This window comes from Diadema antillarum, unplaced genomic scaffold (genome assembly GCF_040938485.1).
Source record: "Diadema antillarum isolate AM-2024a unplaced genomic scaffold, OU_Dant_1.0 scf00000226, whole genome shotgun sequence".
Lineage (NCBI taxonomy): Eukaryota > Metazoa > Echinodermata > Echinoidea > Diadematoida > Diadematidae > Diadema > Diadema antillarum.
This window is the reverse complement of record NW_027271115.1, coordinates 2445151-2461497: the sequence shown is the minus strand read 5'-3', so window position 1 is coordinate 2461497 and position 16347 is coordinate 2445151. Positions and strand designations below refer to the sequence as shown.

The 16347-nt window shown below is 40.7% G+C and overlaps 1 protein-coding gene and 1 pseudogene across 1 annotated transcript; one reads left to right on the top strand and one right to left on the bottom strand.

Moving 5' to 3' along the window:
* Nucleotides 1–3015: 3015 nt before the first annotated feature.
* LOC139724707 (alpha-N-acetyl-neuraminyl-2,3-beta-galactosyl-1,3-N-acetyl-galactosaminide alpha-2,6-sialyltransferase-like) lies at nt 3016–9578 on the bottom strand. The gene is made up of 5 exons (XM_071635828.1): nt 9395–9578; nt 7295–7549; nt 6122–6543; nt 4227–4334; nt 3016–3582 (listed from the first exon to the last, which is right to left on the bottom strand). Exons 1-5 carry the CDS (start codon nt 9428–9430, stop codon nt 3141–3143), a joined length of 1263 nt encoding a protein of 420 aa, XP_071491929.1. The 5' UTR covers nt 9431–9578; the 3' UTR covers nt 3016–3140.
* Nucleotides 9579–10200: 622 nt separating this feature from the next.
* On the top strand, nt 10201–12005 carry LOC139724678 (uncharacterized; annotated as a pseudogene).
* The last annotated feature ends 4342 nt before the right edge of the window (nt 12006–16347 follow it).

The window sequence follows — 16347 nt, the reverse complement described above, 5'->3', positions numbered from 1 at the left end:
GACTACGCATAACCGTATCCAGTTTTCTCCAGTCCCTACAATTGCTATTAATTACCATGATTACTGACTTTGTCATGTGTGTAAGACCAAGAAAAGAAAATCGTCAGACGTGGTATAACAATTATCGATGTTTATTTAAACGCGTCCATTTCCAACATACGATTACATAATATTTACATGAAACTACATCATGTACAAAACAACCATGATAGCAAACTGGAGCACACATGCTTTAGTGTTATCTCCCTCCTTAGTATAATAATTTAAAAAAAAAAACCCTGTAACACACGGGCCATTAGGAACGTTCGTATAGCGCAGGATTCATTGCTTTGAAAAATGTTTCTTCATTACGCCGATCATAACAAAACATATGATAAATATGAAGATATATATAGCAGACACAAACTAATTTGTGATAATTGCTTTCATTAGCCTCATTAGCGTGATGGATCGATTCAAATATGTGTTTCTTGATTTAAGCAAGCAATTTTCATATCGTGTCCGTTAAGAACAAGATTCTACCTTGCTAACAACCGCGGGTCCCTTTTGACAGTGTTTGATTGAAGTTCTGGGCACTTTCCAGTCTACACCGGAGACACATCGTGATACAATGATAAAATGATCAATTTAGGGGAATGGACAGCTACACAGCAATATGGGAAATTGTTTTACACTTGGTCACCTCTATGAAATTTCTGATGGAGTTGGCAATCTTAGAATATCCTGTGCCACCAAAAGAATTAAAAGTGCACCTGCTGCTAATTACTTTTATCCAGCAGCCTATACACCACGGATCATGATAAATTAAGTTTATCTTCTTGTAAAGCACATTTGAAATGAAGAAATAAGAAATGGTGTTTTGGGGTTTGTTTGTTTGTTTGTTTTTTTTGGTTCTGCGTCTCCCCCCCCCCCCCCCCCCAAATAAACGGCTAAACCTATTCAACTATAAATACTGGGAGTAGACAATTTTTCTTCAGATAATGAAGTAAACAGTGTTTCCAAAAAAAAAATAGTAATGCTTCTCGAATTTGCGAAAAAAAAATGGCTTCTTAATCAGTTTTGGACAGTTTACACAGAGAGAAAGAAAGAGGGTTACATTTTTTTTTTCAAAAATCGTGTATATATATATTTTTTTAAAAGCTCTGGATTTCTTTGTTCTGCAATGCCTTTTTTTTTTTCATGCAGAAGCTGTATATGTTCCTATGGTGTTGTGTGTTTTTTTTTCGTGCGGAAGTTGTTTATGTAACTATTTCATTAAGACACATTCTCACGGTGTGAAGATTCGTATAGTGTTGTTACACCATTAAAAGTCCGTAACAGTATGATAGAGGGTACAATGGTTTGGGAAAATAGTGCACACTGTTATTATTATTTCAGTTAAGTCCAAACTCTTGATACTGAATAACATAGTTGGAATAATGTTAGAATCACACCTCATAACATTCTCAGAAAAACGTGCTATATAGATCATTCCTCAAATGTGAGAGCTGCACTGCTTTCTTACAAATCCTGTATTTGGCATTCATGTTCAAACATATGACTCAGACATAATCATTATGCTCTGAGCACGTAGACTTTCCTCTAGTTTTTATAATTAGAATTTGATTATAAAATTCAAAGACGACCTTTGACCTTGCTTCAAGCAGGTGTTTACTTAAAAGTGAAAAAATAAAAACCATTGAACATAAGACATTTTGTTACTCAATCAACAGAACATCAGAGTCGTGAAATGTTATTGTGTCATCATTTCAATCACCAAGGGCTTATTGAATACAATTCTGAATCGTCCTCAGTCACTGTTCCCTGAGTTTTAAAAAAAGAAGAAGAAAGAAATGGCGACGGACACTACGGTGACGCTCTTCTCTTTTCACACATTCTCTTCTCTCTATAGATATGGTATTCACACGGACTACCACTGCTAGATATCAGGGATGTAATTCGAAATGGATGTAAAGGAATTATTATTTTGTAGAATACTGTTTACATGTATTTCATACATATTTACGTGCAGCAAATGAATCAGAATAATTTTACGAATGTATCGGCTATGATTGCACTGGAATATTCACGACATTGCAGCTACAAACAAAAATAAAAATGTTAATATTCCTCCAAATGATGGATCAAATGTTACCTTACTATCTTCTCTAAAACAACACTGTAAAAGAAACTGGATCTTGAAGAAATGTTTATACCATAGAAATGGCTTTTCATACAAAATTAATGGTCATTCCATAGGGCTTCCATAGAGCTAGCTAGCGATATGATCACTGATGATGAAATAATCAAAGCTTCACCAACTTAAATGTGGCTTGTTTGTATACTCTTCGGGAATTCCATCGATTCATATATATTATGTCTACTGCAAAGGAATAAAATGTCGAATGAAATTGACCTTTCGCTTCTTACACTGTTTACATTTTCTTCAGATAGGACTTTCTTTAACACTCTCTGTCTTTTGAGCTCATACTTTGTGTGTGTATACTCAGAGAAGACGGCCATTAACTAAAATGCTATGTGTGCTGGCTTGTCCCTGGCCTTTAAAAGCCCGAATCTCGAAATTATTTTCTTTCATTCTTTGTCTCTGGATATTTCTACGGTTTCTTGTAGCTTCCAGTATAGTCTCTTCTCATGGAGTAAATCAGAAAATATTTCCATATCATGGCCATAAGAGTATTAAATCAAAGGCTTTGGCCTGTAAGCTCGTCTTTCCTTCTGCAAGTACAAATAGATTCATATTTCTACATGTAATGGGCGAATTGATATTCTATCCTATATTGAGAGCGAACAATCTTTCCTGAATGCACTTACCAGGGTAATTTTATAGGCACTGGTTTCAAGGCCATTTCCAAAGGACCGGCGACCGTGCATTTTCGATTGTTTTGCTGTGATTTAGTGAGCGAGGTAAATTAATAGCCGGGTAAGTGAAGCGCACATATGGCATCGTTTGAAACCCGAAAGATACAATAAACACGGTCATGATTATTATCATTGTGATATATTTTTTTGCATTGGCAACAAAACATACAGAGATTGCATTGTTCAGCAAGGAGCGAAATAAATTATTTCAGATGGAAAAAAACACAACAGCATTTGGCTGTGCAGTCTCGAATCACAGTGTGACGTTCAAGAGTCATTCATCACCTGTTGATGCCGAATATTCCAATATTTGCTTTGCCCATCACCATAAAATCTGGCTCTTCCACATGGTCCAAATGATTTTCCTTCTGTTTGTTTCGATCGTCACCAAATGATGGTTTCTTAAATTGTCCGGCACCGCGACTGTCGCCGGCACGCCTGTCAGCGGCGGCGAGCTTCTTCGCCTTCAATCGCTTCTCTCGATAAAGCTTCATGAACGGTGTGTCAAGACTCGTTTCATTGTACACTTTTTGTTTCCAGGTGGGGAAGTGGAAGTGGATGTTGTGTTTCTGTGCCCAGCGACCGAAGATGTACTTCTCGGTAACGAACAGGTGACCGCTGTTAAGTCGCTCCTCACTCCGCCGATAGTAGTCGCACTCTGTACGCGTCTTATTCTCCTCTTGTATGTAGTAATGATATGGAGTCGTGTCGTTAGGATGGTCTCTGCATACATGAGAAGATTGGTTACACACGTTACAGGAAATTGATACTTCACTCCATCGACACACAAAAACTGAAGTACGCCCACAAACTGACGTTGAAAATGACATATTGTTATCATAGATGATAGGCACAGATGTCGATACTCTCAAACTCTGAAGTATACGATAGTGACATTGAAGAAGTAACAGTTAAGACTTTAATGCAATTTAACGAAAGTTTCACAGTTCTGATCGTGTAATTTCTCTCTATTGAAGTGGAGTTGAACATAGAGGGGCACTTAAATCAAAGGATGTTTCGCAGATTGTATGAAACCGTAAACACAAATTGTGTCGACATCAATACATATCGTCAACTTTGACAAAATGAAACAGTTAATCGTATATAGGCAGTCTGGAGGGGAAAAGATATTGGTAACCATTATTTTTATGGGTACAACATAGTTTGAATTTTACATTCAATGATTGAATTAACGCCTTTCATGGGTGTTGCCCTCTCACAATGTTTTCACTGGTGAGTTTATGTTGTAGCGTAGCAAAAACACCAATGAGGGCTATCCCATTTCCCCCAGGGCTTTAGTATTCTAAGTGTACTGATGTAGAACCATATAGGGTTCGTTAGTATACGAGTCGCTCTGATTCACTTACTGGCAGTACTCGTCGTAAACCATCCCGTACACGTGGATTTCGTCACAGGTATCTAGGGCAAGCATCATGGCGTGCCAGCCCGTGGTCAACCAGGTCTTCGCTTGAGTTCTGCGGAAGTTAAGACAGAGACAAAGTAAGTTTCATTCATTGCAAAGTTCTCCAGGATGGTAATCGAAGGATTTCATTCTGACAGTGCTCATCCAGATAGCAATCGATCTTGCAAGACATCATTGGCAATTGTGACAAAGCAAAGGACACAAAGTAGAAGACAAATCAATGGCGTCATGCATGCTGCAGTCAGACAGCAGGGGTTAAGTCTTTTTATCCACGATTTTAATACAAGTACCCGGATTTATATCCGGATTTATATCATTATGTTTAGTGTTTCGTGAGTGCATAACACTGAAGGTATAACTGCTATCTATAGATTCTGCCCTAGTGACACCAACACCAGTACACTATTCAATGATTTCCTAGCCTACTCTACTAATGCCGTACCTGACAATTGGTTTCTATACCATGAAAAAAGGTAGCGTCAACCGATGAATAAAACCGTCGTTAACTCGTGTAAACCAAGACTTTCATGACGATTTCAGAAGGACATTCAATTTCTCATTTTCTCGAAAATCTCTGATCACTGAGGCCATCCTGAAGATATCGAAATGCCTTGATGTACTTACATGTCATACAGTGTTCGTCAACACTACACCCTCGACTTTAACTTCGTTAACACCATTATTTAAAAAAAGAAACAACTTTTGGCATTTCTGTGCAAAAGTAAAGGTGTATGTACTTCTCACCAGATGTCAGACAGAGCGAGAGTTTAAACCGAATGTTGGCAAACTGCTGTAGTTCTACTGAGTTTTCTTGGATTTCTTGGTCATCTTCATTACATTCCACATTAAAAACTTTTTTTCTGTGTTCTCCCTGAGCTCAAGATTGTTTTGTCACCTCATAACCTTTCAACGTTTTGAGCAAAGGGTGACATGCCAGAGAATTTTGAACCCGTCTTCCGGGCAGCAGAAGAACTCTTCGTCATGTTATCTACTGCAAAGAAGATTCTTCACGGTAAAGGAGAAACAAACCGAAGATGCATAAATTCCTTTCCCCTTCACGTGTAAATACAGGACTTCGTTTGAAGGAAGTCAGCGGACTGATTCGATTTTGCAGAAAGTGCTTGCGGGGAAATATACATAATCATTTCTCTAGAGAACTAGGGGGCGGTAAATTCTTGTTTGACGGGAATTCACGACGGTGTCCTGGCCATCTGGCTTAAAGGGATTTTCGTTTTCAAGTTGACTTTAGTGAGAACAGTATTGGGTTAAACAAACACTACAGCAATATTTTCTAGTAAAAAGTTCAACCTAATAGAAGCACCAATGCAGCTACATGGTAGAGATGTAATTGCCTCACAACCCTTGCTTTATTTTGCGCATAAAATTTATCATAGTTGAATAGATGAAAAAAAATCAACAACTTTAATCCCTTCCACTTCACAAAGTCAGTATCATCACCGACAAATCGTTACAACTCTGGGAAACACTCGTGCGAGTTTACGAGTTTATATCCCCCCCCCCAAAAAAAAAGAGTGAACGTCATCTGAAGTCATTACGTCATCTAATTGACAATTTGACGTTCCTGCAAAATGCGAGAGACTTGGAAATCCCACATTTTAGTGTCCCATTTTCATCATTTAAAAAAAAGTCTTCTTGATGATTTTATTGTGTTTACATAGTCCACAGAAGATGAAATAGATTTTCCCTTAAAGCACTACAACTTCACTTGGTGTCTTCCGGTACCCATGTTTTTCTTTTTTTCTTTTCATACTTCTTTCTTTTCTTTGTTCTCTTTCTTATTTCTTCAGCATAATTGATTGAAGACTACGCTGTATATACCTTGTTATTCCTGTTTCGTTGTGGAATGCCTCGTTATTGTGTTGCATCATCGCCAGCGTGTGCATGAAGAAAGTGACGTTGTGGTACATTTGAGAGTAGTTGAGCGTTAACCGGTAGGCCGGGTTTTTGTAGATATTCGTCGCGTAAAGCCATGCAATCACCACATTCTCTGCCCTTGTCCGCGGGTCCCTGAAATGCACGTACTGCGTGCGCAGGTTGTTCTGGAAGATGGTGCGGAAGTTGGAATGACCTACGACGCGCACCGTGGTGCGTTCCCCGACGTCCCGTTCGAAGCCCCGGATAGGCGCGTCGTTCATGCGTATGACGCACTCTGCGGAATCGATTGCACGGCCTGCCGACTTGCCAAGGAGCTGACCGGAACTTGTGACCAGGGAACATGTTTCACAGTGCAGTAGAAACGGCTGTCATGAGAAATGAGAGGAACAATAGTGGTAACCAATCTAGTCTAGTAGTCGACACATCTACGGGCCTTCCTATCGTTTCTTGCATCAAAAAAAGCTCACATTCACAAGACACTCGTCTTTAGGGCAGCGAATTCCAGCTAGCTCGGTATTTTACATCATCGGGCTAGGTAAAAAAAAAAGAACTTCATCATAGAAAGATCAAAGTCAATAAATAATCTACGTTCATTTCTATGAAATCAAAGCAATGAAAATATACAATGTGCAAGAATGTGTCGAGAAGAATGTTGCTTAGTTGTGTAGCAAGGCGCACCCTTTCTGTACTCAGTAAAATGGCAATTAACGTTTGATATGATAGACTAACATACATGGTATACAGTATGTAGATCTCTCATCTAGCTGTAAAGCCCTCCCCTTTTTTTTTAGATCTTACTTTTTAAAAAAGTTAGATTAGAGACAGTCACCACGGAATACAGTCAAAAGAAAACATTGGTGTCAAACATGAAATCCATACGGCTTGAAATGAAGAAGACTGTCATCTTGTGATATGCACGATTGAGAATTGCTTCGTTTAGTAAAGCTGAGGTCACAGCATTTTGCTAAAGGTGCCAGCTCTTTGAATAGCTGGATGTTCAGGTGTTGGATCAACGTACTATATGTGAGCGATTGGTCAAAAGTGATTTCACTAAAGAAAGAAAAAACGAACAAACGCTATTTGAATGATTTGTTGGGCAAAAATTACTGTAATTACCTTATGGTCCGGGACAGACACAGGGACCAAGAGTTTCTGCTTACTCCTTTCAAGCGTCTCATTTCGTTCCCGATATTGCCTGCGCATCATCGCAGGCATGTAGGCGTAGCAGCGTGGATGCGCGCATGGGGGAATGGGCGCATTCATCATAAAACTCCCGCGAGAGAGCGCCCCCTGCCGTTCGGCATAGTAGAAGTAGGCGAAACAGATGATGAAGGAATAGAACGTGGCGAGTACCAGCATTCCACACGGCCCCTAGATACAGATCAACAAACAAATAAACAATGAATATATTTTCCTTGCCTTAGGATATCACGCTACCCAGAGGGCAATTATCAAATAGGGCAATATTATTTTTCGTGGCGCGTTTAATAAGTAGAATTAATTTATCACAGATGACATAAATCTCAATGTAATTTTGATGTAAAATTCGGTTTCATTTTCGTTTTTTCAGCTTTTAACAGAATTATTTTACGTATAAAAAGAGATACGTGAAATGAAATTCTTGATCACGCGGATATAGCATCCGCGAAATCATACAAAATATTTAAGATTGATAAGACGTATTGTGCATTATATTATAAGCGCATCAGCTACTTAAACACTGTCACTTTAAAGATTGTTTTGTGCGGAGTTGTACCAAGACAGCCAACAACAACAACAAAAATGCATACCATGTCATTGAAAATGCGATATGAAAAAAGAGGAAATACTGATAGGCAAGGATGAAGAGAGAGAGAGAGAGAGAGAGAGATGAGGGGGGGGGGGAGAGATTACCACCACTTTGACCATCCTATAGGGCTCACACCTGTAAATAAAATGGACTGTCCCAGACCCCTTCACAAATTCGTACCAAAGATACCAAAATAAATGAAGAAAAAAATTAATTAAAAATCAATGATGTAGTTTGGCAAAAAACTGAATAGCTGTAGATATGAAGTATGAATTCCTCTACAAACTGCATTTTGGTTGGAAGATGAAAGCTTTTCTGATGGAATTTGAGGGGACTATATTTCATTGGGTACGTGTACGGAAAATAGGTGATTTTTTGAGTGACAAGAACTCGTAGTCTGGCTTTGCGGACCCCTGGACAGAATTAGAGCAGAACAACCCACCCTGGCAATCTGATGGATGAAAGGTAATATCTCACTTATTCAGGTTAGTGAAGATAAAACACCTCATTTCTCCCAGCTATTTTACAGAATTTTTTTGAAATTTGAATTTTAACACACGTCTCTATGGGGAATTATTTACCCGTGTGAGCCCTATACTGCATCCAGTATGCCCCTAATAATGATTGGACGTTTCGCATAATATCAATGGGCGTGTGTGCGTGCCTGCGTGTGTGTATGTGCGTGTGTGTGCGTGTGTGTGCGTGTATGTGTGTGTGTGCGTGTGCGTGTGTGTTCGTGTGTGTGTGTGTGCGTGTGTGTGTGTGTGTACGCGTGTGTGTGTGTGTGTGTGTGTGTGTGAGCGTGTGTTGTAGTGTATAGTGCTCTCGCGGTTGTACATAATCATTGTGGCTGATTATGAATTATTTATAAGCGGCATGTCTTCTAACTCCTCGGCTTGGAAACCAACTGTAATTATGCGCGGAAGTGGCGCCCATTCAATTTGCCTGGAGCGCTATGAAATCATCTTTCACGTGGTCATCATATACGAACAAAACCAAATATTGTAAAGTAAGAGCGAAGATAGGTTAAAGGTTCTATGCGGTGCAAATACATGTTGAATTGTGTTGATTCATGATATCCTCAATATTACTTATGTGACGAAGTGAATATCTCAATAGGTGCCAATTATATGTTACAAAACTTTTTTCTACTATTTTTTTTTTCAGATTATTTGGATACGCCCATAAAAACCCTTCCAAACCAAGATTCTGCATGTGACATAATCTGTCAATCAATTGATATCACTATATTTTTGCGCATATACCAGCACCAAGTACACGTGCAAACATTATTATATAGATACACACACGCACACCTGCTTACACACACCCATACACACAAAGAAAAAATATATCATACATGCATTATATTCGAACATGCAATGATACACCATACAGATAAGGTAGAAATCTAGCTTCATACTCACAAAGTTACGACCAGTGATGGGATTACGTAGACACATCGTGCCTCGGGCTCAGAGACGCTACTGCCCGGACACAGTGGCACACGTTCACACATTCAGGAGCATCCACGTCATGGATAGAGTTCCCACTAGCCACCCACGCCTCTTCCAAGGGGTAGAGCATGCCAGGTTCCGCCAAGACGAGTATTCCAGCAGACACTCTTCTGAGAGGTTTTGTCCAGGGTTACAACCCTTGGTGATCGGCAGCAGCTTTTAGCAGCTTTTAGCAGCTTTTCCAAAGCGACTTCATTGTCGTGACGCTCTAGACGAAAATTTGACTCTACCTGAAAAAAAAAAAGAAAAGAAAGCAAAGCAGAAAAAATGAAAACTTGATAACTATTTCACCACTATCATTACACCCTCAATTTTAATGCTCGCAGAAACTGCAAGACTTCGACAACAAATCTGACCTAGAGATAGTAGAAAACTAGCATGTAGGCCTACAACATTATTGTCGTAGGTTTTCTGTTTTATTGTTACAGTGAAACGAGGAGCTGTGTTGTGTACGACTAGGGAGGATAAACTCAATCTCTTGAAGTCATTGTAGCAATCCTTCAATGTAATGGCCTGAAGACACGCATCTGTTGAGACCATGACAGATCCTGTCGGGTAACAAAGCCATCGTACCAACACTTCTCCTATCGTACCAACACGGCTCACTTCTCCTATCGTACCAACACGGCACACTTCTAATATCGTAATACCAACACGGCTCTCTTCTCCTATCGTACCAACAAGGCTGATTTCTCCTATCGTACCAACACGGCTCACTTCTCCTATCGTACCAACACGGCTCACTTCTCCTATCGTACCAACACGGCTCACTTCTCCTATCGTACCAACAAGGCTCACTTCTCCTATCGTACCAACACGGCTCACTTCTCCTATCGTACCAACACGGCTCACTTCTCCTATCGTACCAACACGGCACACTTCTCCTATCGTACCAACACGGCTCACTTCTCCTATCGTACCAACACGGCTCACTTCTACTATCGTACCAACACGGCACACTTCTCCTATCGTACCAACACGGCTCACTTCTCCTATCGTACCAACACGGCTCACTTCTCCTATCGTACCAACACGGCTCACTTCTATCGTACCAACACGGCTCACTTCTCCTATCGTACCAACAAGGCTCACTTCTCCTATCGTACCAACACGGCTCACTTCTCCTATCGTACCAACACGGCTCACTTCTCCTATCGTACCAACACGGCTCACTTCTACTCACCAACACGGCACACTTCTCCTATCGTACCAACAAGGCTTACTTCTCCTATCGTACCAACACGGCTCACTTCTCCTATCGTACCAACACGGCTCACTTCTCCTATCGTACCAACACGGCTCACTTCTCCTATCGTACCAACACGGCTCACTTCTACTATCGTACCAATACGGCACACTTCTCCTATCGTACCAACACGGCTCACTTCTCCTATCGTACCAACACGGCACACTTCTCCTATCGTACCAACACGGCACACTTCTCCTATCGTACCAACACGGCTCACTTCTATCGTAACAATACGGCACACTTCTCCTATCGTACCAACACGTACGGCTCACTTCTCCTATCATACCAACACGGCTCACTTCTCCTATCGTACCAACACGGCTCACTTCTCCTATCGTACCAATACGGCTCACTTCTATTATACCAATACGGCACACTTCTCCTATCATACCAACACGGCTCACTTCTCCTATCGTACCAACACGGCTCACTTCTCCTATCGTACCAATACGGCTCACTTCTATTATACCAATACGGTACACTTCTCCTATCGTACCAACACGGCACACTTCTCCTATCGTACCAACACGGCTCACTTCTATCGGACCAACACGGCTCACTTCTCCTATATCGTACCAACACGTACGGCTCACTTCTCCTATCGTACCAACACGGCTCACTTCTACTATCGTACCAATACGGCACACTTCTCCTATCGTACCAACACGGCTCACTTCTCCTATCGTACCAACACGGCACACTTCTCCTATCGTACCAACACGGCACACTTCTCCTATCGTACCAACACGGCTCACTTCTATCGTAACAATACGGCACACTTCTCCTATCGTACCAACACGTACGGCTCACTTCTCCTATCATACCAACACGGCTCACTTCTCCTATCGTACCAACACGGCACACTTCTCCTATCGTACCAACACGGCACACTTCTCCTATCGTACCAACACGGCTCACTTCTCCTATCGTACCAATACGGCACACTTCTCCTATCGTACCAACACGTACGGCTCACTTCTCCTATCATACCAACACGGCTCACTTCTCCTATCGTACCAACACGGCTCACTTCTCCTATCGTACCAATACGGCTCACTTCTATTATACCAATACGGCACACTTCTCCTATCATACCAACACGGCTTACTTCTCCTATCGTACCAACACGGCTCACTTCTCCTATCGTACCAATACGGCACACTTCTCCTATCGTACCAACACGGCTCACTTCTCCTCATCATTGTAATCACCTTGCTGGAGGAAGTGCTACAAACGCGTGTTATTCTCATCTGCTGGAGGGATTGGCGTTAAGATCATATCCAGTACAGGATGACATCTTTCAAGATGCAAACCAGTTACATTCTATGCGAAGTTAGGAAGTACGCGAGTTACGCTAATTTGCTCGCTGTTTTTTCTTTTCTTTTTTTGTACTATACATTATTTTCTGCATTATTCCTGAATAAATTAGTGACTGGATAATACATGGACTATTTAGTGAAAATTGCTCTCAAATGTGTCGCTTTGCGGGTGTTTAAAGTGCTTATAATTCTGATATTGTTATCAATGTCAATCAATAGGAACCGTTTGATAGATCTTATAGTTCCTCACATGAGTACCATCTCCATGGCCCAAAGAATGAAAGCCTTGCTAATGTTGCACCATCTTCCATCGGCTAAACGAGATGCAAAGATGTGGAAATTTAATCTGTAGGCCTAACTGAATGGTGTGTGAACCTGTCCATCTTTTTCGCTCCGATAACTTTTTTTTCTGTTATTGCGATTACCATTATCGTTTTGTGCATTTTGTGTGTACAATAGTTTTCATTTATGCGAGTGTGTGTGTGTGTGTGTGTGTGTGTGTGTGTGTGAGTGAGTTTGTGTGTACATTACACATGCATAATGAGTTTGGGTGTGTGTGGATTCCCAGGGGCTCACGTATTCTGTAGTTATGAACTATATATAACTACCATTGAAATACATCTGAGTTACAATAAATAAGTTTACTTCTTTTATTCGTAGCTCATGGAGGAGGGGAGGGTAGACATAGTAAGTGTTATTTTTCTTCGTTTAAAGGCAGGCATGGCGTGTGTGTGTGTGGGAGGGGGGGGCTTGACGTCACGATAAAGTCATCGGGTAAATCGGTCGGATGAGTGCAAACTCGGAGGCTGTGGCTGAGGCTCTATAGCTGAGGCTCTGGCTAAGGCTTTAGCTGAGCAAATGTTTGGAGAGGAAGGACGTGATGTATCGCTTACGGTATTACGGGCTGGGGAAGACAGGCACCATGCCTTTTTTCATCCTCAGGCGTCAAAGGAACACACCAACGACATTACATTTGGGAATTATCCCAAAACGATAACAAGAAAAAAGAGTTTGCTAGTGTGAGAAGACGGATCGCTGTCAGCGAACACCCATCAGGCCAGTATTATTGCACCGTCCATGAATTCTAACAATCAACATTTCATGCGGGGTGGTGTATGGTAGTGTGTATCCTACGGGTAGCGTTCATGCAGGCTGATGCACTTTCCAACATTCAAAAGCCTTCCACTTTACATTAGATTTAATCAAAGGCCACCTCTTGCTTTCTCTATATTTTGATAATCAGTAAATGTCCATTTGAGATGTTGTAAGTTTCTATTTTAGTTTCCGGGGGGGGGGGGGGGAACATGAAATTAGAATTTCTCTCATTAATCATCTAAGCTACTTATATTAAACCATTCTGTACAAAAGCTATCCATTAAAATGGGACTGATTCATAGACGAATGTAAAATCACTCAAGTCGTCAAATTTTTCAAGTACAGCAGATATTCCATCAACTGCACTTTAAACAACCATATATAACACTCCTGTTAGAGATGTAGTTACAAACTGGTATTATTCCATGACGAAGGAAACGAAAAAAAAATCATTCCTGTTATTAAAAAACAACAACAACAAACGTATCCTCATTCACAAACGCCCAATACAGGGGCGGCGCAGCCGTGGGGGCCGTGGGGGCTCGGCCCCCACACTTTTTGTGCACCATACAAAGGAATACATAAGGTGTCATCACTTTGGGCCCCCCCCCCCCCCCCACTTTTTTCAACCCGGAAGTACGTAAGTGGCACTAAAATGGGAGGGGAGAGAATGAGCTGAGGACCTTTTTTCTTTTTTTTTGGCTTGTTAGCTCATGAAACCCGGAAGTGGGCCCCAACACTTTTGAAAACAGTGCACCGGCCCTGCAATAAACTACATGTTTGTATTATTTCTTGGATGTCTGATGTAATAACTCCGCAAGACTCATAATGCTATTACTAAAATTCTAAGTAAATTGACTGAAATATATCAGTGAGAAATTATCAGAGCTGCAAAACACGTTAGATTGGATTTACATGTGAAAGAAGCCTTTGTTGTTCAAAGCCGCAAACGTTGAAATGAGAACATGAACCCCATGAGGAACCCGATAAGTGTGCCTAGCTCCCGTGTATAAGCACTTAGAAATATACAATATCCGGCAGATTGTGTCAATCTTGCAATGATTCCACAACGCTTCATAATCTCCTTTTTCATAGAATACTTCATAGTTTGTAGACTTTTCCTCTCTTTCTGCCTGCCTGCCAGTATGTTTGTCTGTCTGTCTGTCTGTCTGTCTGTCTGTCTGTCTCGCACTCTCTACGTTTATCTGTCTGCCCGTTCCTTTTTCTTTGTAGACCGTAAGGGAACTCAGGTGTTACAATAGACAAAGTTAAAATATTTCGTATTGATACCGTATAATTATTATGTTGTCATGATATGTTGTAGCTTGTTGTGAACTTGGATCTTTTCATCTCTTCGCGTTTCAATTGTAACAGAAAATGATAAGCAAACAGACAAACAAACACACAACTATTTATCTGCCAACTTCTATCTTAATATAGGCCTACCTTTAATCTTTTGTTCTTCCTTTTCTCTTCCTATTTTTATATCACTTATCTCTCACTTTCTGTTCCCTCGAATATTTCTAACTTCTGCATATATCGCCTTCCGCCTTCAGTGTGTCCGTATTTCTATCTCTCTCTTCTATCACACTCAGCCATCCTTTCCTGTTTTTCACTAAAGACATCTGTCTCTGACTAAATCAACAAGACCAAATGACATCCTCTCTCAGCGCCTCATGTAAATACTTCTTGTATTGTTTCCCTGTCTCTCCGACATCGCCCTAAGAGGAGGGAAATGATTGCTAGCTTTGATTACGACGTCGACCAGTCGTCGCGCCAGACGGATGACTCGAATAGCTGTGAACGCCGATGAGTTTGCCGTATCCACAAGCACAAAACATTGAATTGCATTATAATCTAAAAGGATGTTTCATCGCCGTCCTATTCGATGACCCCATGTTTAAAAAGAAAACTTAGTAGATAACAACAAGAATAACATCATCAGTCTTGAAGTCCCTTGTTCGAGTCCCGTAGCTTAAACGTTTGTGTTTCTAGGCATGGCAATTTATCCTCAACGTCTAATCTTTAGCAGGGTACTGAGAGCTGAGAGCCGGCGATCAATATGGTGGTTGTATGCTTGCTTACAAGGATTCGTTGCTTAAATTCGAAAGCCCTACGTCAAAGAAATTCCGATACAAATTCATAATACGAGCCTGGACTAAAGAAGAGTAAGTGAATTAGAGTGGAGGAAAACTAAATAGAGATACGGAAATGAAGACGAGATGAAAGATACATGAGAAGGAAAAACGATCGAGAGAGAAATAAAATGGAAGAACTGACGTGACTGAGAGGACTGATGCTCTTCATATTGGAAGATACATCAAAATAATGTAAAAACTCATGACAATTTAAATCATCAGATAGGAGAGTGTATGGTTACTTTGTTCTGGTAATTATTGTAAGCAAGCAGAGCACAAATAGACTGTATAAAAAGGGGAAAACATTTATCAAAAACAAACTCAGAAAATAAGGAAAACACAAAGAGGAGGCTAAGAATACGACCATCTGAACTCAACAAGTACCGTAAGATGACGCCGATTATGATTACTTAATTACTTTCACTTCAACCTCAAGGTGCATTACCCTCAAAAACCTCCTCGCGGACGTGCCTTGACTACCTTAATGGGAAACAAAAAGGCAGATGAGAATCACAATGAAGCGAGTCGCCTGAACTGTTTCCCTTTTTGGAGATACAGTGATACCACAGACGCTCCCTCTTCTTCCCTCGCCATTATTCAATCCACGCTTCATTTCCTCTCAGCCTCCCAGCACTGATAAAAATAAATGTCGTGGTAATAACAACAATCTTTCTTGTCCGTTCGTCAGGAGTGGAAGGACCTCTTGCTTGAATACCACTAATTAGTTTGATGGATTTACTGGAAACATAGCAGATGAGATATAACAAAATATGTCACCTTTACTATAAACCACTTAGCCACCGAGCAAACAACAAGTACTTTGACTGACGTATGTGTATTGGGATGGGAGTCAGTTAGGGCACATTCAATGCGAGGAATTTAAAGAGAATGAGCCCTTGAGACATAAGACACTGTCCGGATATACCCAATTACGGCCTACACAAATACCCCATAACTCAGTACCGGTAAATTGAGTTTTAACAGGAGTGAAGATAAGAAATATGTATTCTTTGTTTTCTTCTATTTTCGTTACCAGTTGGCCAATATAAATAAGCGTGATAT